Source organism: Oncorhynchus mykiss, chromosome 17 (genome assembly GCF_057628025.1).
Source record: "Oncorhynchus mykiss isolate SJ-2025 chromosome 17, ASM5762802v1, whole genome shotgun sequence".
Taxonomy (NCBI): Eukaryota; Metazoa; Chordata; class Actinopteri; order Salmoniformes; family Salmonidae; genus Oncorhynchus; species Oncorhynchus mykiss.
The window spans coordinates 23506706-23527858 of record NC_143038.1 but is presented as its reverse complement, the minus strand read 5'-3'; the positions used below and the strand labels follow the sequence as shown (position 1 = coordinate 23527858).

Sequence of the window (21153 nt, the reverse complement as noted above, 5' to 3'; positions counted from 1 at the left end):
CAAATGGCTCTGAGATACGAATATTAAGATCATACACGTAACATTAACTAGCCAACAATACACTTTAACTTGAAATGAAAACATTAGAAATGTGTAATATTTCAATGTAGCTAGCTAGACTATCATGGTTGGACGCTTCTCCCTGTCACAGATGCCATGGTTGCCCTTAGTTTGAAGATCCGGAGACAGGTGTTTTCTCCATCCCCTTAGCTATCATACTCTAATTCCACTGATTTCAAAACTCAGTCCTCCAGAAAGTGGAGAGCAACACCTATGCAGTACTACTAAGCAATATATATTTTTTTAAAGCCACGTTAGACAGGATTAAATAAACATACTAACAAGCTCAAATAGACAGATGAGTGCTATATGGCAGACCGATCCGAACTCCTCTCTCGGCATGTCCAGGCAAGCTTCAATGCCATACAACTCTCCTTCCGTGGCCTCCAATTGCTCTTAAATACAAGTAAAACTAAATGCATGCTCTTCAACCGATCGCTACCTGCACCTACCCGCCTGTCCAACATCACTACTCTGGACGGCTCTGACTTAGAATACGTGGACAACTACAAATACTTAGGTGTCTGGTTAGACTGTAAACTCTCCTTCCAGACCCATATCAAACATCTCCAATCCAAAGTTAAATCTAGAATTGGCTTCCTATTTCGCAACAAAGCATCCTTCACTCATGCTGCCAAACATACCCTTGTAAAACTGACCATCCTACCAATCCTCGACTTTGGCGATGTAATTTACAAAACAGCCTCCAATACCCTACTCAACAAATTGGATGCAGTCTATCACAGTGCAATCCGTTTTGTCACCAAAGCCCCATATACTACCCACCATTGCGACCTGTACGCTCTCGTTGGCTGGCCCTCGCTTCATACTCGTCGCCAAACCCACTGGCTCCATGTCATCTACAAGACCCTGCTAGGTAAAGTCCCCCCTTATCTCAGCTCGCTGGTCACCATAGCATCTCCCACGCTCCAGCAGGTATATCTCTCTAGTCACCCCCAAAACCAATTCTTTCTTTGGCCGCCTCTCTTTCCAGTTCTCTGCTGCCAATGACTGGAACGAACTACAAAAATCTCTGAAACTGGAAACACTTATCTCCCTCACTAGCTTTAAGCACCAACTGTCAGAGCAGCTCACAGATTACTGCACCTGTACATAGCCCACCTATAATTTAGCCCTATCAACTACCTCTTTCCCAACTGTATTTAATTTATTTATTTATTTTGCTCCTTTGCACCCCATTATTTTTATTTCTACTTTGCACATTCTTCCATTGCAAAACTACCATTCCAGTGTTTTACTTGCTATATTGTATTTACCTTGCCACCAAGGCCTTTTTTGCCTTTACCTCCCTTCTCACCTCATTTGCTCACATTGTATATAGACTTGTTTATACTTTATTATTGACTGTATGTTTGTTTTACTCCATGTGTAACTCTGTGTTGTTGTATCTGTCGAACTGCTTTGCTTTATCTTGGCCAGGTCGCAATTGTAAATGAGAACTTGTTCTCAACTTGCCTACCTGGTTAAATAAAGGTAAAATAAAAATAAATAAATAAATAAATGTCCAGCCCACTCATTATCTCAGCCAATCTTGGCTAGCAGGAAGGTTGCGGACTTTTTCTGTTGCTAAACCAAATAGGCTCGTAATTTAACCATTTTTACTTACAGATGGCATGCACGTTTGATATTAAGGCACACATGTTCCAGAAGGCATTTCTACCCAAAAAAGCATTTTGATTAAAAAAATAAAATAAATAAAGATTAAGTTCAAATTGCTCTCATGTGAAGTAGTGACCCGCGACATACGCCTAGTTTCCTGATCACATATGATCAAGTGTCTCTCTATTATGCGAGGGAATACTTAGGAACAGATTTCTTAAAATAAAATCAATTGGCGCTGATTAAGTTAATAAAGTGTTTTTATTTTTTTGCTCAGAAAACTGGGGGGTGGGCAAATAAAAACACAGCCCGGGGGCAGGCAGTTGGGGAACACCGCCTTACTCTATAGTGAACACAGTGTAACAAAGACTGTAACAGACTACAGATACAGACTGCCTGAAGAAGAAACAAGACAATTGATATTTCCCCAAGACTAGAGATAGATCTCTCTTGCATGGCATCGCAGTGAAACTAAACGCCTGTGTCAGGAAGACTAGGTTGCTAATACTTGTCTGCTTCCCCCCAGTTATATCTCAGTTCCAGGCTAGGCTGAGGTTATCTGAACCCCCTCCCTGAGTCCCCAGTGAAATCCTGGCTCTTTCCATATGAGAGGAAGATCCCAGTCAACCTCTATACAGCCCTACTCCTCTCTCTTACATTACTCCTTTGGCTGAAAACACTCCCTCTGTTCCTGTCCGGCGCTATTTCCCCCATCCATCATCCAACCCAGAGCATTCGTCTTCTTTATCTGAATCTGCCCCCTGGAGTTTCCCTTTAAATGCATTCTAAGTGGCCCCCATTGATTTCCAAGAAAGCAGAGTGAGTGTGGAGGTTTGAGGAGTCTAGCATTTGTTAGGGTGATTCTTGGGGATATTGGATGTGGGGGGGATTCCTTTAGTTATTCTATGCACTCAGTGCAATCATCTTAACTCCAGCCATCTGGAAAGAGGCAGGTCAGTGGAATGGGAAACAATGAACAGTGCCTTTCACTTTTGTAATTGGCGAACGAACATTAGGGCGGCAGGATTATAACTTGATTGCATTTCATTGTTGAGACAGCTTTCATGTAAATTGTTAGCAGCAAAAAACAAAGTTTTTCAGATGTGGAGATGAGCTTCTAATTTATTCGAGGGTGTTATTAGTTTCCCTTTTTCTCATTAGAGGCTGCTATGATCTTCCCTGGTGATTTGGCAGCTTTTGAATAAAATAACACGCACCTCTGAGCAGTGCTGTTTCTTTAACATGCTAATCATAAATAGGCAGCAGCTTCGGTTGAGAACTGTTCAATTTGTAGCAACTTGGCCCTGACTGGCGCCGGTGCCACAGAGGGAGTTCTCATCGTTGAAAGGATTAAGGTCGTTCTTTATTCCTACAGAAAGAGAAAGAAAAAATAAGACAGCTTCGGCCAGAGGTGGCACCACAGGTCTCAGAGTGGTGTGGCGAAGAAACATCTGGGGCCTGTAGTTTTTCCGGACCTTACACGGCATGACGTGATTCATCTCTTGTAAAGGTTTAATATGGGCTATGATGAGACCAGAGTTTTTCTTATCAGGTCAGATGGTTTTAAACAACTCCTGGAAAAACTCCTGGGCTGGATGAAAACCCTGTCAAAATGCAGCAACCTTGTACTTGTTGTTATGAAGTATATTTTAAACAAGGACTAGGGGTGTTCCTATACAGACACAGAGAAAGCAACATGATTGGGCAATAAAATAAAATAAAACTTTGTCACATGCGCCAAATACAAGCCCTTAACCAACAATGCAGTTCAAGAAAGAGTAAAGAAAATATTGACCAAATAAACTAAAGTAAAAAATAATAAAGTAACACAATAAAATAAAATGAGGCTATACACTGGGGGTACCAGTACACCAGTGTGTGGGGGTACATGTTAGTCGAGGTAATTTGTACATGTAGGTAGGGGTAAAGTGACTATGCATAGACAATAAACAGCGAGTAGCAGCAGTGTAAAAACAAATAGGAGGCAAATGTAATAAGTCCAGGTGGCCATTTGATTAATTGTTCAGCAGTCTTATGGCTTTGGATAGAAGGTGTTAAGGTGTTAAGGAGCCTTTTGTTCTTAGACTTGGCGCTACGTACCGCTTGTCATGCGGTAGCAGAGAAAACAGTCTGACTTGGGTGACTGGAGTCTTTGACAATAGTTTTGGGCTGTCCTCTGATATTGCCTAGTAGGAAGTCGAGCAAGTATGATTTTTCAAAACCGATACCGATTATTGGAGGACCAAAAAAAGAGGATACCGATTAATCGGACGATCTTTATATACATATTTGTAATAATGACAATTACAACAATACTGAATGAACCCTTTTATTTTAACTTAATATAATACATAAATAAAATCAATTTAGTCTCTAATAAATAATGAAACACGTTCAATTTGGTTTAAATAACGCAAAAACAAAGTGTTGGAGAAAAAATTTAAAGTGCAATATGTGCCATGTAAACAAGCTAACGTTTAAGTTCCTTGCTCAGAACATATGAAAACTGGTGGTTCCTTTTAACACGAGTCTTCAATATTCCCAGGTAAGACGTTTTAGGTTGTAGTTATTATTGGACTATTTCTCTCTATACCATTTGTATTTCATATACCTTTGACCTGGATGTTCTTATTGGTAATTTAGTATTGCCAGCCTAATCTCGGGAGATGATAGAATGGAAGTCAACAGCGCAATGCTTGAAGCATTGTGAAGAGCTGCTGGCAAATGCAGGAAAGTGTTGTTTGAATGAATACTTACGAGCATGCTGCTGCCAACCACTGCTCAGTCAGACTGCTCTATCAAGTCATAGACTTAATTATAATACAATAACACACCGAAATACGAGCCTTAGGTCATTAATATGGTCAAATCTGGAAACTATCTTTTCAAAAACAAAACTTATTTTATTCTTTCAGTGAAATATGGAATAGTTCCGTATTTTATCTAATGGCTGGCATCCCTAAGTCTAAATATTGCTGTTACATTGCACAACCTTCAATGTTATGTCATAATTATGTACAATTCTGACAAATTAATTATGGTCTTTGTTAGGAAGAAATGGTCTTTACACAGTTCGCAACGAGCCAGGCAGCCCAAACTGCTGCATATACCTTGACTCTGCTTGCACAGAACCCAAGAGAAGTGACACAATTTCCCTAGTTAAAATAAATTAATGTTAGCAGGCGATATTAACTTAATATGCAGGTTTAAAAATATATACTTGTGTATTGATTTTAAGAAGGGCATTGATGTTTATGGTTAGGTACACATTGGTGCAAAGACATTGCTTTTTTCACGAATGTGCTTGTTAAATCACCCGTTTGGCGAAGTAGGCTGTAATTCAATGATCAATTAACAGGCACCACATCGATATTATGCAACGCAGGACAAGCTAGATAAATTACTAACATCATCAACCATGTGTAGTTAACTAGGGATTATGTTAAGATTGATTGTTTTTTTAAGATAAGTTTAATGCTAGCTGGCACCTTACCTTGGCTCCTTGCTGCACTCACATAACAGGTATCAGCCTGCCACGCAGTCTCCTCGTGGAGTGCAATGTAAATCAGCCATAATCGGTGTCCAAAAATGCAGATTACCGATTGTTATGAAAACTTGAAATTTATTTATTTGGGCTACAAATTCTAAGGCTGGTAACTCTAATGAACTCATCCTCTGCAGCAGAGGTAACTCCATGTCTTCCTTTCCTGTGGCATTCCTCATGAGAGCCAATTTCATCATAGCGCTTGATGGTTTTTGCAAAATGCACTTGAAGAAACAAAGATCTTTACATTTTCCAGATTGACTGACCTTCATGTCTTAAAGTAATGATGGACTGGAATTTCTCTTTGCTTATTTGAGCTATTCTTGCCATAATATGGACTTGGACTTTTACCAAATAGGGCTATCTTCTGTACCTCACCCCTACCTCGTCACAACACAACTGATTTGAAAGAAATTACACAAATTAACACAAATTAACTTTTAACAAGGCACACTTGTTAATTGAAATGCATTCCAGGTGACTACCTCAAGAAGCTGGTTGAGAGAATGCCAAGAGTGTACAAAGCTGTTATCAAAGCAAGGTTGGCTACCAAGCGCTCAATATCAAATAATTTCAGTGAACAACTGGAGGAGAATGAGAGTTGGCAAATAGTAGTCAACTAGTCTAATAGGCAACTGAATGATTTTGACCTAGTCTAGACATTAAGGGCAGATGTCTGAATAGAGATGCCAAAGACCGCTTAGGACAACGGAATGTCGGAATCTTGATTCCGAATGTGCCATCTTTGGACTTATCAATACACTCAACTTGAGCTTCCCTCAGGACCTTAAATGCACCTTGATTATGTGACGCTCATCTCAGCTCAGTGTTTGTCAGTAGAGCCTGCATTGCAGAACACCATTGTCTTGGAACAGTGCATTCTAAGTTTGTTCTTAGCTTTACTTGATATGTTTCCTGTCTTAAAGGTTATCACTGAGAGGAAACGGTGTCTTTTAAATATTGCACAGCTTTGTTCAGTTGTGGAGCATTTAATATGGTGATTACCTGGCAATTTTTGTACTTAAGCACTTAAAAAACAAATGTGTATTTTTGTATTTTTCTTTGAATATTTTGTTGTTGTTTTTTTAAAGCTTTTTTGCTACATATACAGTTGGAGTCAGAAGTTTACATACACTTAGGTTGGAGTCATTAAACCTTGTTTTTCAACCACTCCACAAATTTCTTGTTCACAAACTATAGCTTTGGCAAGTCGGTTAGGACATCTACTTTGTGCAAGACACAAGTAATTTTTACAACAGTTGTTTACCGACAGATTATTTCACTCATATTTCACTGGATCACAATTCCAGTGGGTCAGAAGTTTACATAAACCAAGTTGACTGTGCCTTTAAACAGCTTGGAATATTCCAGAAAATTATGTCATGGCTTTAGAAGCTTCTGATAGGCTAATTGACATAATTTGAGTCAATTGGGGGTGTACCTGTGGATGTATTTCAAGGCCTACCTTCAAACTTAGTGCCTCTTTGCTTGACATCATGGGAAAATCAAAAGAAATCAGCCAAGACCTCAGAAAATAAATTGTAGACCTCCGCAAGTCTGGTTCATCCCATACCACGTTCATCTGTACAAACAGTACGCAAGTATAAACACCATGGGACCACACAGCCGTCATACCGCTCAGGAAGGAGACGCATTCTGTCTCCTAGAGATGAACGTACTATGGTGCAAAAAGTCCAAATAAATCCCAGAGCCAAGGACCTTGTGAAGATGTTGGAGGAAACAGCTACAAAAGTATCTATATCCACAGTAAAACTAGTCCTATATCGACATAACCTGAAATTCCGCTCAGCAAGGAAGAAGCCACTGCTCCAAAACCGCCAAAATAAAGCCAGCCTACGGTTTGCAACTGCACATGGGTACAAAGATCGTACTTTTTGGAGAAATATCCTCTGGTCTGATGAAACAAAAATGGAACTGTTTGATCCATAATGATCATCGTTATGTTTGGAGATAAAAGGGGGAAGCTTGCAAGCCGAAGAACACCCATCCCAACCCTGTGAAGCACGGGGGTGGCAGCATCATGTTGTGAGGGTGCTTTGCTGCAGGAGGGACTGGTGCACTAAACAAAATATAAATATATTGCCATATATTAAATATACAAATTGGCTGAAAGGAACTGGATAGACAAATATACCAGTTTCATCTGAGGACAAACATTTTGACAGCAAAATAAATGGGAGGAGCTTTTTGATGTACCAATTCCATGGCATATGGTTCCCGACCTTCTCACTTTTGTGGTTGTGCTGCAATCAGTTGGTTGTAAGTTTGGATTGAGAAGTTATTCATATATATATTTATTTATTTATTTTCAATAATTGCATGTGACATATCTATCTTTATTCATAATATCATTAAAAATGTAATTACATTTGTAAAAAATCCATAAATAATGTTTTTTTATTAATCAGTATATTTGAGTTTAACCATAACATTTGTTGTAATATTTGTTCCATCTTTTCTGGCAGATAAAACTGAAATGGCTTGTTTAAGAAAGGGTGATACTTTAAACAAAATGAAATGTTCAATTAGTCATTAATGAGAAATTGTAATCTTTAAGAAGGCAAAAAGGCAATTTTTTAACAAAGGATGAGCTTTTCTTAATCTAATCGGAGAACCATTTTGGGTTTAAGTATAATATATTTAAGAGTGAAGCTTTTAGTGAGAGGTTTAAAGCTTTAATATTAAATAATTTTAGCCCCCCAAACTCATATTCATTATATAAATAGGCATGTTAAATTTGTCTGGCTTAGCATTCCAAATAAAATGAAATATGTTTTGCTCATTTGATTTAAAAAAATGAGTCATCTGGAGTAGGCAGTGCCATTAGTAAGTAAACTGTGATAGGACCAAAAGAGTTAATTAAATGTTATTTTTTCCATAAATAGACAAGTATTTACCTCCATGGTTGCAAAATTGTATCTATTTTTACTAACTTTCTGTTGAAATTAATTGTTGTAAATTCAATTACATTTTTTGAGATGTGAATACCAAGTTTGTCTACTTCACCATCTGCCCATTTTATTGGTAAACTAGGTAAACAAGGTAGTGTAAACAACATTTTTTCATGATCCAATACGCAATATGGTACACTTGTCATATTTAGGTTTTAACCCATAGAGGCTAGAAAAGCGATCAAGATATTCAATGAGACTGTGAATGGATCCAGATTGCGGATGTAAGAAAAAATTAGTCACTTTCATAGTCCTAAAGCTAAGAGTTTGACATGTTTTGTTGCAAATAGTAATTGTGTATTACATTGACTCAACATGTAGGCTAGATTAAGAGGTACCAAAAGGATAACAGAATGAATTCCAACCTCGAATATCAACACCATATCTGCCAAACCTGTCAACCATTTCCTGCATCTGCCCAATTTGAAGGAGCACCTACTGGGAAGATAAAGAGAGCAGTTGACAGAATATGTGTTGGAAGTTGTTTCAACTGAATCCTCGCTACTACCTCTGTTAAATGCACTGTCTGAATGTTACGTTATGTGGGAAGGAACTGCGTTAAATGTTGGTCCCTTTTGTCTGACTATTGGTGGATTTATTTAACCAGTTTGAGTATGATTTAACACAATGTCATTGGATGGAATTTTGACACGAAATTGTAAAGGGCACAACTAACATGGATTGGTTCAACAACAGCAAATTATGGTAATCCAAATGATTTAAAATCAAGTCAATATTATAGATTTGATTTATGTTGGATTTACATGATTTTATTACATATGATGGAACCACTTAGTCAAGATAATATTATTCATTGAATTTATTTGGGATTTGTATGATTTAATTATATTTGATGGAAACACTTAGTTTAAATTCCAGCATAATCTATGTTAATCTTCTGATTTATTTTTGAGTGTATCTCCATTGTAAAGTAGTACATTTCCTTCTTTTGTATTTGAAATGAGCATAAAGCTAATATTGGCGATTTACCACCACCTGCAGTGCTGGGCCATTTATTGTATCATTGTAGTGGTGATATAGCTTAAAGCCATTTACTAACCATAGGCAACCCAATTTGGAGAAGACAATTGTCTGATCATTGGTTGATCACTCCCAACCCATAGGAATCCCCAACCAGATGAACACTTTAAAAATGGTGGAAGCCCTCAATGGAAATATCTATGCTAAAACAGGCTATATCCATCTAGAGTCCTCTAACTCTATGGGTACAGCACAAGAGGTGAGAGTGAGAGGCATGGAATACTTCCCTCTCACAGAAACAGGCTACTTCCCAACACTATTCCCACTTTTGCAGAGTCCCCTCCACCTCCTTCTCTCCATCATGTTAATCTTCCAAAGTGAAAGGAGGAGCTCCCTTCCATAACTCTGTGCCGAACCGTCCTCTTTATCGCCGAGAGCGGTAGCCAACGCTACAAACACTTGTTTCATTAGGTATGATTTAAGTCCCACACGTCACCGTGCATTTATATCACTGCCACTGAACAGATTCTGAGAAAAAGAGGAACTGTTTCTACACTAGAAATTAAATGAATAAATACATAATGGGAGACTGATTTTTTGAGTGTAGTTAACTTTTAATTAACGTGTGCAGGCACCTAGCACTGTTGTTTGTTAGTGATGTTTCTGTAGCACATGAGTTGGAGTTTGCAAGACAAATGGCCACTGAATTGATACAAATAATCATGATATCATTCTGCCAGGTAAGCATTGGCTACTTTATAGCTAATTAACATTTAATTGAGAAGGTTCTTGGGAAAGGCTCCCCATCTACCAGAAGACGGTTAGGCCTATCATTCGCGTCACTATATTTGTCCTGTTCCTTAATTGTTTGAAACCTTGACGTCATACTATGAGACATGTCTTACCTTGCTTCAAAGTAACCTATAGCCAAAATCCCACTATAGAAACGTGGAGGCAATTCTTTTAAAGAGTTCCTCATATTATCTAGCAGCCGAAGGCATTATCCTAGTCATATTAGCAACCCATGATAGTTGCATCTTTAGATCGCCCCTCACTCCCAATTTCACTCCATGACACCGCTCACATGTGCAGTGCGAATTTCAAGTTTTTTCCTGCAAAGCAAATCACTCTTTTTTTTCTCCATTCACGCTAGACCACCACCGTATGCACATTTCTGCAGTGAAAATGTGAAATCATATTTTTTATACATTTTAAAGCTAAAACATTCTTATCTGTTCCATCAGCCTTATTAATTGATACAGCATATACCTCCACTACACTACTTTAATACAAATCATGGGGATTAATAAGTATACGCAATGCACACTGAAAAGTAAGTGGGTATACAGCATATACCCTCCACTACACCACTGTTTGTGTGTGTGCACGTGTTTCTGTACCTGTGTCTATGTCTGTCTCTGCGTGCGTGCGTGCGTGCGTGCGTGCGACTGGTGGTGGTAGTGCAGACAGTGAGTGAGCAGAGAGGGAGAGACAAACTGTGCTTGTTCACCTGGGGGGACATGCAGACCTCTTTAAAACAAGGACAGCTAGTCAGTTACTCAGAGCTGCACGGCCACTACTGTCCATAGAGGCCGATGACGGAGACAGCTAAGGCCAAACCATCTGTCTATAGCCCAGTCAGAACAAGCCAATCACACTAGATTTAGCCCTAACGGCATAACTATAACTGGAAATTGAACCTGATTACATTAATAACATTCATTATTTTCCTGTTTAATTACTTAATGTGGGGTTGTAATATCAAGAACTGTAATTATGTATAATTAAAGCTATCAAGCATTCACACTAGCACTGTATCACTCAGGGTTGCTACTACTCACGCTAACTCGTTTTGCATGTAGTATTCTTGACGCAGTGGGTTTTGCGCAGGCTATGGTGAACACACTTGTATTAATGAATGTAGTGATGGCTAAGTAGGTCATTGGCTTTGGCAGTTTGACTGTTTCTCTATGGCTGGTCCAGATTGACTTCCAGGTCAAATGAAACCAGACGTACACTTTGATGGGGTTGGTTCTACTACTGATGATGACACTCTTAATACTACATTTTTTTACTGCAACCTATGAGTAGATGGCAATGAAAGACTAAGACAGTGAGATGGTCAACACAGACTACATTTCACCACAGGAGTCAGTTCTTTCAACCTATCCTCAAGATATGGCCCCATAATACTATGTTATTTAATCATTTAAAAACGTATCAGTATAATATACAAGTAGATTACTTCTATAAACCAACGGGGAAACACAAAGGATCCAATGGAATATCCATGATAAACATCCTTATGCACTTTTTCCTTCAAAGCGGCCTCAATGTCAACAGAGCTCATTCCCACCATACAACACTTAGTTGTTATCAGCATAAATGCAATCCCTTTCTCACGGTAAAACCTATTATATTCTCTGGGGACCGATTCCTTCCATATGATGTGGCTTTTAAATGTTTTGTAGTCTAACAATGGCAGCTGAGTGACTTACGCTGCCCATTCTTCCTAGACACCGTTGAGATTGGCGGAGTGCTCTAGCCCCATGTCACACAAGAGGAATATTGTTATATGGCTGCGGGGCAGTTGGAGCGGGGTGCATACAAATGGTGGCATCTCATTGGTTGTACAGTGAGCTCTTAAAGTACCACAGCAGAACCGAAGCGACTCCAGGAGTGGACATGTTGTCAGTTAGAACCCCACATTGAAGTAGTGCTAAGGGCCTGGGGGTTGCAAAGTCCAATATAGGCCTGAGATAGTGGGCTGTCGTGATGGGGAAAGAGCAGGATTTCTCTGTGTTATGAGAAGTACTTTGCCATTCAATGGACCACACCGTCTTATAGCACACACCAGTCATTAGCCAACATTTTTTCAAGATACAATCTAACAATGATTCCATAACTACAACCATAGTATGGCAGACCTGGGTTCAAATAGTATTTGTTTTACTTTAAAAAATGTTGAGTATTTGATTGAGCCTGTGTGAAGTGCCAGATGGGCAGAGTTTGCACTTTTGGAACCATTCCATTGGTTGAAGTGCAACCTAGTCAAATCTGGTATTAGACTATAATTGATCTTGTATTTCAAACCACAATACTATCTCTTCAACTGACAATGAAGATCTAAACACTCATATCATCACTGAGTTAATCTCACCATCAACACCCATCTTGAATTAATCTGTGGTGAAACTTATCTTTGCGTGATGATAATACAATTCCAATTATTGTAATTGCTATTACAGGCCACACTTCACAACACAATATTCTTTGAGGCTGGATCAATATATAAGTTCATCTCTTTGGGGAGTGAGGTTTCCGGAAAGGGATCCCTGTATTGCTGTCATATTGAGGTCAGACTAAGATATCGTTCCTTGAGTTTAGGCGCACAAGGGTATCTGCCAATTTGTATACCAAACCCACAGACATGCTTCTAGTGCACATCCCACATAACATTCTATGAATCTTATATTGAAACCTATGCACCTGTAACAGACATTATACAACATGGTGTACAGCACAGTGAGTAAGTCAGCTGAGGAGTCACACACTGACTACGCTTGAGTGAAAATCACATGTCAGCATTGGCTGTGATGACTTAAGGGAGAGAAAGAGGGGGGAGAGGGAGGTAGAGTGAGTGAGAGAGAGAGAGAGACAGACAGAAAGAGGAGAGAGAGACAGACAGAAAGAGGAGAGAGAGAGACAGAAAGAGGAGTGAGAGAGTAGAGAGAGAGCAGAGAGAGAGCAAGAGAGAGATGGAGAAATATAGAGAGATAAAGAGGATAGGGAAAGGAGATTCTCAGAGGTGCGGGGTCCCCAGTGATGGAGTGAAGGGGGGAAGTGAAGGAGTGCTCTTAGCCTGGCAGCAGACTGCTGCAGACAAGGGTTTCTCTACAGGGTTTTCATTGGCAGCCGGTCGCTCTGAGGATGGGCCCACATTGATTTCTTAGTGCCTGGGAACGTGAAAACAAAATTGATGCATGTTATGATTCCCTTCTTCCCGTCTCGAAGGCTATCGCCGGAGTCTTGGTAGGGAGAGGAGGAAAGTTCACACAGACTGGAAGTGTGTGTGGTTGTGTGCGTGCATGTGTGTGTGCACAATGCGCATGCTTGAAAGTGTGCATGTGTATCAGAACATTTCCCTGTTGCCACTAAAATAACCTTACACCGACAGACATGGCTTTTGGATTTTACCTGGCCTGGGTTAAGATTTTCTTCATAAATCCTCTTTTTCATTAGAAAACCAAACAGCAGCAACTGGGCACCCACATTTGTGGCTTTTTGTTTGTGGCTTTTTGCTTGCAGAGGTCAAGTCATCAATCAGAGTGTCCAAATAAAATTATTTCCATTCGCTTTATCCCTCAACAGTGAGTGTCTAATAAAAAGAATGCTATTGCTCTCAGACAAATAAATATAAACCCTATAAGGGGTTCGTTGACTGCAAGCGGTCTCATGTAGGTGACCTAAACCCGACATTCAAAGAAAAACGAGGCTGGGGGGGGGGGGGGGGGGATTATCCCAGGGCTCTGTCTAGGAAACCGACTGTAGGTACACATCCTTCTCTTATCTCCTTGTCCCAGCACACTGTCTCACAATGACAGTTACCTCGCAGACTCTAATTTATTCAGGGTTTACTCAAGAGGTGATAATCCATTTATCTTCATAATAATGTGCTCATTAGGGAGAGTGACACTCAATCCAGCTGGGATGAGGCCCCATGGATCTGCGGTATCCGCCGGGTACTGGTGCAGCTTCCCGACTTCAGTGATAATGAATAACCCATTCAATTTTACCTTTGGCCGTAACTCTGCCTCCATCATGGCTCAGGTGAATTCTGGGGGTGACTGTTAAAAAAAGCAAGGAAGAGTTGTGAACCTTCCTGCTTATCTAATCAGCATTGTTACCTTGTCTGGTTAAGAGGTCCTGTGAGTATGGTGAGTAGTAATTCTCCCTCCATTGACAGGAGTTGGTCAATGTATGTGAGGAGAGAGAGAGCGTGCCTGGGGCCCCTTTCCCTGTCAATTTCTTATCAATGCGGCTCCCGCTCCACTTCCAACCCTCGCCCGCCTGCCACGCTCAAATCAGAAACACAATCAAGTCTGCAAGTCATACAAGAGCACTCAAATCATCACCAAGAACAAAACAAGTAGACGAGTAATTTAACCCCTTTACCCTCATCAGACTTACACAGAGCAATAACACGAAAACTAATGCAACTGGGCTGTTGACAACCTATAATTCAAATGTCCATTACTAATCCCAGAGTCCTTTGGCGTAGGCTTCAAACTACACAGTTTCCCCCAGTCGAGTAAACACGTCACATCAAAATGACGGTCCACAGCCATGTTTCTGGTGATTGGTTCAGAATTATTTTTTTTCCAGACAGAGCTCCACTTGAAGAGGTAATAATGGAGATCGATGTGGGAGCAGATTTCAGAGAGTCGTGAGAATGGGTGGAGAACGCAACAATTCCGAAACTCCCTATCCGCAATCAATCTCTGACAACAGCAACGAATCAACAAAACATGTCACGTCACAGTGTTATTTACTTGTACTTTATACACTAGATACTGCTTTTGTAGCTTGAGGGGTATAACAAGGATTCTAAGCGTAGCTACTGTGTAGCGGTGAGAGCCTAATGGACTCTAACAAAAGCCATGGCCAGTGATTAGTATATCCCCTCTCTTGAGAAGCACTATTGCACACAAAGTCCGCCATTCAAACAGAAGAAACCTTGCCCATTGCCCCGAGAGACAAATCCCACCGCGGCCACTAATTTAAAGTGCCATTTGGAGTGTTTGAAGAGTGAAATATCAACAAAGGTCAAATTAAGACTCAATGATGGGAACAGCATACAGAGTACAAAAACATCACTTGGTTCCCTGGAGTCAACAACTATCACATACTAGTCAAGCATTAGTAATCAACTGTCCCAAACTTTAATCTGCACTCATAGGGCTTGTTTCCAGGACACAGATTAGGAAGATTAGGCTTAGTCTTGAACTAAGAATTATTCTCTGTGGAGGACCTCCTTTGAAAGCTCTTGAGTCTATGACTAGGCTTAATCTCTATACGGCAAACCGGCCCACACACTTTCAGTAGTCACAGTGACAGAAAGTAATATTGCTTCTTGGTCTTGACACCAGGACTGAACACCTTTAAGTAGACAGGTCCCCTTTATTCCAAGAATAGAACTGACCATAAAATGCCTCAACCGTGGAGTAGTAGTGGGAAAGTCGAGTTGAAAAGAGCTTAGACCTGATAAGGCTTTCATACTCAGCGTGTCATCTGTGGCTTTCAAGTAATATTCTAAGGAGTTTGGTCTGTCTGAGAGACTTTGTGCGACTGCTCAACCTCTTCTTAACGATCTTCTATCCCAGGTAATATCCTGGCGCCAAACATGAGCATTATTAAAGGAAGGAGAAGAAAACAAACACAGAAAAACACAACTCAACCCATTCCCTCGGAACGGCACTCTTTATGAAGCGGTGAAAGAGCCCTGGTAACAAGGAGGACAGTTTGCACTGATGGGAATAACCTCATCACCTGAGCCCCTCCTGAGTCTCTGAGCCTCACTGCTCTCACTCACTTTTTCTGTAGAGCCTACTGTGTCCAGCATTGTTCAACGGTACATTGTATGAAATGCCATGCACGATCAGTGAAGATGCTTGTCTCTCTTGCATTTCAGCTGTTGTGGGTGACACACACACAGAAGGGCAGACACATGATGTACCTACCTCCACATTAACACATGCAGTGATGCCTTTGATTAGATGCTCCTATCCTGATGACACAAATATGAAGGAATATGGGTTTGTTTATTTATTTATACCGCCCTTTTTTTCCACAGAGGTACCCTGTTTTGCCATGCCGGGAAAAAAAAGACTTTGATCATGTTGTTCTCGGCGCTTCTGATTTTCACACGACCTGAATTTGCACCAAATGCAAAAAATTGCCCCATATCCCTTCTTTGTGCGATCTTCAATGAAATTTGCTCAGCAGTCAGCACAGTAGACAAATATAACAGCCTCTACTACAGTACTGGCAGTCTGTGTCCCAAATGACACACTATTGCCTAAATAGTTCACTACTTTTTCACCAGGGTCCAGAGGAAGACTCTTAGGGCTATGGTCAAAAGTAGTGCACTATGTAGGGAATAGGGTGCCATCTGTTACATAGTTGCAGTGTGTTCAACTGCTAACTGGATTAATGTCAGTGGCGTAACACTAGAAGGCACCCCACGGAGCTGGGGAGCTGACACTGACATCCCTACCATAGGTGATCAGTCAGAGAGAAACAAAGAGAGATGGTGAGAGAGAGAGTGAGTGAAAGCGGAGGAGAGCCAAAATACAGATATAATTGTCCATGAGAGGACAAGAAAGAAAGATGAGCTGACAAAAGCACACACACACATCCAAAAAGAAGGGGTGAGGAGAGGAGATGGTGGAAAATAAAGGAAGGAGAGAGGAGGATGCCCCGTTGTGTACCTGTGGGAACAGCCGCGTCCATAGTGGGCCTCTCCCAAGTGTTGACTTGCTCCCAGGCAAAGCCATTGGTCCCCAGGGCCACACTGTAGCCACAGCTGCTGTAGTGCTCTTCAAACGAACAGCTGCCTGTAGGACACGACGAGAAGAGAAGGGTTGCATATGTAAACACGATAAAGCCATATACTCACATCATTATTTCATCCCCGCTAAATAATGATTTTCCAGCGCATTAGGCTTCATGCTAGCCAGAAGCCATGGATTGAGAAAGCAAGACTAAACTCGGTCTAATTAAAATGTACTCTTTGAGATGCGTGGTTTAATTGCAATGAGAGGATTCAAAGGGAATTCTTAGTTTTTTTGTGTTTTATCTCTGTTTTTTCAATTACACCCATAGTTTAAGTGTTTTTGAGCGTGGATCGATTGAGCTAGGCTGTGCTGACTTGACAGTTTACTGTGGCAAGGAATACAGTTATTGTATTATACATGCATGGATATATTTTTTCCAATTAAATGAAAAGCTTGCTACTGGTTATAATCTAATTTATAAAATTGCATAAGCCAAGGACTAAACACTCATTGGCAGTTAATGACTTGCCTGTTTACTGAATGGAAAATCAGAGCAGAAGAATGGGTAATTATTCCATTAAAATGAGAGGGGAGTTGGTGTCAATTATCTTTTGTTAGACAGATGACTTGGGTTTAAATCCCCACCCCCCAAAAAAACACCACAGTATGTCCATTCTGAAATGTCCCAAACATTTATTTCTACGTCAATAAATCCAATCTTCCTAATCCAAACCCCGAATCTCACTACTGAGATTGAGGCTGTCCTAATATGGACACTACATAACAAATAACTTTTCACTTTCCATATCAAAAGTGTCAAACAACCACCATCGTGGCATCGTAAAGTGACAAGAAAAACAAGCCAAAGCCCTTCATCTCCTCTAATTAATGTTGCCTACCAATTTGATCCATTATTGATAAGTTGCCCACAGCAGATAAGCAACAGTTTCATTATCAGTTGAAGCTGCTGCTACAACCTGCACCCACATCTGCAAATAGGAGAGGAGTTAGTGTAAAAATGGGGGCTTTTCATCACTAATGCTAGTAGACAGTGAGACATAATTGGGAAGTTTTCCAGCAGCTGAGTTTCTTTAGGCTCTCTGTCGAGACATTGTTTATCAAATAGAGTTTCCCGTGTAGCACTTTCATCAATAAGGTTTTAATGAACTGAGAGGCATGTTTCTAAGGGCAATGAATAGGGAGTTAGAATGCGGAGTTAGAATGCATTCACAGTCGCTACAGTCAAAGAGGATGTTGTTTACGCTAGAAAAAATTGCCAGAGAAGAAATTGAAGTGTTTGCACCTCAGGATTTCATTTGAGAATTATATGTATGTATTGCTGGCAGATTACAACTGTACTGTAATTAATGTGCATTTAATTTTAATAAATTTAATATTTTTGCCATTTTGGGCAAATGCATTGTGAGTTTGCTAGCTAGTTTAGTTGAATTTTAAAATGATATGATCAACCAAGATATCTTTGGAAATATCTGTTTTGAAATGTGGTATAAAAGGTAAAGAAAATGGACGCTTGGCTACAGTACAGTATATATAAAACGAGTGATGATTGAATGTTGAATTTCTCAAGTAATCTTTACATAGCTCTTTATAAAGATGAGCTTTTTGGACAGATTATCCTCAGGGCTCATTCATTTGGATCAGTGGTTTCTGGTTAAGTTGAGTATTAGCGTTGATAAAGATAAAGATATCCACCCATCTTGTGATTATACTCAAGACCCTTCTAAAACATTCCAGCCTTTCATCCATTTCCGGAGCCCCAATCGTACCCTTTGGATAATTAGAACCTTACATTTATACCCACTTTAAATCGAAACTGACAGTGCCTAGCATGATATACACCAATGAGGACAAACTCAGCTAAAGCTTCTGTTTTCTGTTCACTTAGATAAGATCTTAGTTTGCTCCCATAAAATTGACTGTCATCATCTAAGATTTAATTACAGCGTTTACTAACATACTGTGTGTACTCTTCTTGTATCCCCCGGCGGCATTTCCAAGCTAGGCAGGCTAATATACGGCTCGGATGCTAAAGCTATTACTTTCACTCCAATAGGCATGAATAATAGCCAAATATAGCTTTCATTAATATAGCAGTCAACAGAGATGTACAGTATCAGGACAGTGTTTTTGTCATGTAATATTTGTCTTCCAATTTAGGTCAAATGTGTCCTGGCAAAGGCCAGGCAGCCAAATTCTTAGTTTCCTTAGAGAATGTATGAATGACTCAATGGGACACATATTTGTATTTCTTTTCTGCTTGAGTGAAAACAACCAACAACTTGTTTCTCTCTAGTTGTCACTGTGCCACTGGCTCAGAAAAACAAACACACACACACACATGTACACACACACACACACACACACACACACCTGAAGTCATTTGGACAGGATCATGGACATAAAACAGAGTAGACCGATTGAATGAGTGAGCACATACAGACTCAACACAAACACACACAGAGAATCGCTTTCACTCACGTCCCGTTTGAAATGAGTCCAGCTTCGCCAGTCATGCTGAATTAGACGAGAAAATAAGGCTAACGAGGGTGCCTCTAATAACACACACAGCTCCTTCGATTTAGCCGCTCCCTCAACCCCTGCTAATTCTACCTTTTCCACTTCGCAAAGTCTTACACCTCCCAAGCCAATCTATCCCCGTCCATCACCCTGTGGAGAGGAGAGAAGGCTGTATGTAAGATAAGTAGCCAGGCATTGGACAGAGGTTCTACGAGCTCACTCAGGTCAGAGCCGGGACATGTTCAGTGTTCAAGCACCAAACAAAAGAATACCGAATAAAATGGGGAGAAACTACCGTAAACCATTTTGCTACGGTGTGACCTCATGAGCATTACCCAGCTGAGAGAGGATACAGTTGCTTGAAAATGAAATCTGTCTACGTCTCTACAACAAGCATGAGCGGTCAGTGATATGCTTTAGGGACACGCTTCTCACCGGTAGAAAATACTGAGCTGTCAATGAGTTAATGCTTCTTGGTTTTGCATCTCTCTCTTCAGGCTTTGAAACGCTTGTATGAATGAAACATACAGATGTAGGATCATAATTTAATCATTATTTTGGATGACTGAGTTTTTAACATGTTGATCTCAAGTAAAGACGTTCAGTTTAATTGCACAACAAGTCTCCGTGCATTTGTAACACTAACCTTAAATTATGACCAAAAAGCACCCAAAAAAATCTATGCATTGTTATACTCCAGGGGAAATCGCTCAGTTCTGCCTTCAGGGTAAGATTCAAGACAATGAACTTCAACCTGCGTAAAAAGTATCTTCCTCACAGACTTGTGTGTCAGTTGTTTTTTATCTCTTCTCTGACAAGGTCTTTACACTATTTGCAAGCCAATCTCAATTCAGAATTGTTTGACTAAGATGGCGACTTTGCATTGATGACTCCCTTTCCCTCGCCTGTGTGAGTCAGGTGGTGTATCCTCAATTCTGAACACCTAATTCCAGGGATTGGTAGAACAGACAACATGGAAAACCACAATTAATCTACTTGGAAAAACTAGCTTCTATCTGCCTTTAAATCAAATATATTCACTACATACACAGTTTACAGCACGTATAAAAAGTGCAGCGAAATGCTTATGCGCAAGCTCCCTCAACAATGCAGTAAATTAATCTATTGAATCTATTGAATAATAATAACAACAATCAACAGAGTCAATTCAAAAATAAGAAGTAATAGAACAGGTATTTACAAACAAATGTTACACTGTATTTATTGCCGATAGTGGTGCAATAAATCACAAAACGTACGGTTCGGATCGCGAACGGATCATTTTTGGGATCAGCAAAAAAAAAAGAAGACAAATATGGAACGAATTGCAAAAATCACTGAAGCTGGAGACTTATATCTCCCTCACTAACTTTAAGCATCAGCTTTCCGATCGCTGCAGCTGTACACAGCCCATCTGTAAATAGCCCGCCCATCTGTAAATAGCCCGCCCATCTGTAAATAGCCCACCCAACTACCTCATCTTCATATTGTTATTTATTTTTTTGCTCCTTTGCACCCCAGTATCTCTACTTGCACATCTATCACTCCAGTGTTTAATTGCTAAACTATAATTTTTTTCGCCACTAGGCCTATTTATTGCCTTACCTCATTTGCACACACTGTATATAGATTGTTCTATTGTGTTATTGACTGTACCTTTGTTTATCACGTGTAACTCTGTTGTTTGTGTCGCACTGCTTTGCTTTACTTTGGCCAGGTCGCAGTTGTAAATGAGTACTTTCCTAAACTGGCCTATCTGGTTAAATACATTTTTTTTTAACTCTGCTTTCCATTTATTACTTAAAGCAACGAACATTTCAATGTTTAAATAAAATCTTAAAATATTCAATACACAATTGTTAAATTAAAGTACAATATGAGG

At 40.0% G+C, this 21153-nt stretch overlaps 1 protein-coding gene across 24 annotated transcripts in view; it reads right to left on the bottom strand.

The window, feature by feature from the left end:
• The window catches only part of ptprt (protein tyrosine phosphatase receptor type T), a 415067-nt gene that overhangs the window by 300586 nt on the left and 93328 nt on the right, over positions 1-21153 (bottom strand). For all 24 annotated transcript variants that reach the window (XM_090205068.1, XM_090205070.1, XM_090205071.1 and 21 more), the window contains exon 2: positions 16668-16793. In XM_090205068.1, the coding sequence (XP_090061194.1) occupies positions 16668-16793 (126 nt within the window). The remainder of the gene's footprint in view (positions 1-16667; positions 16794-21153) is intronic.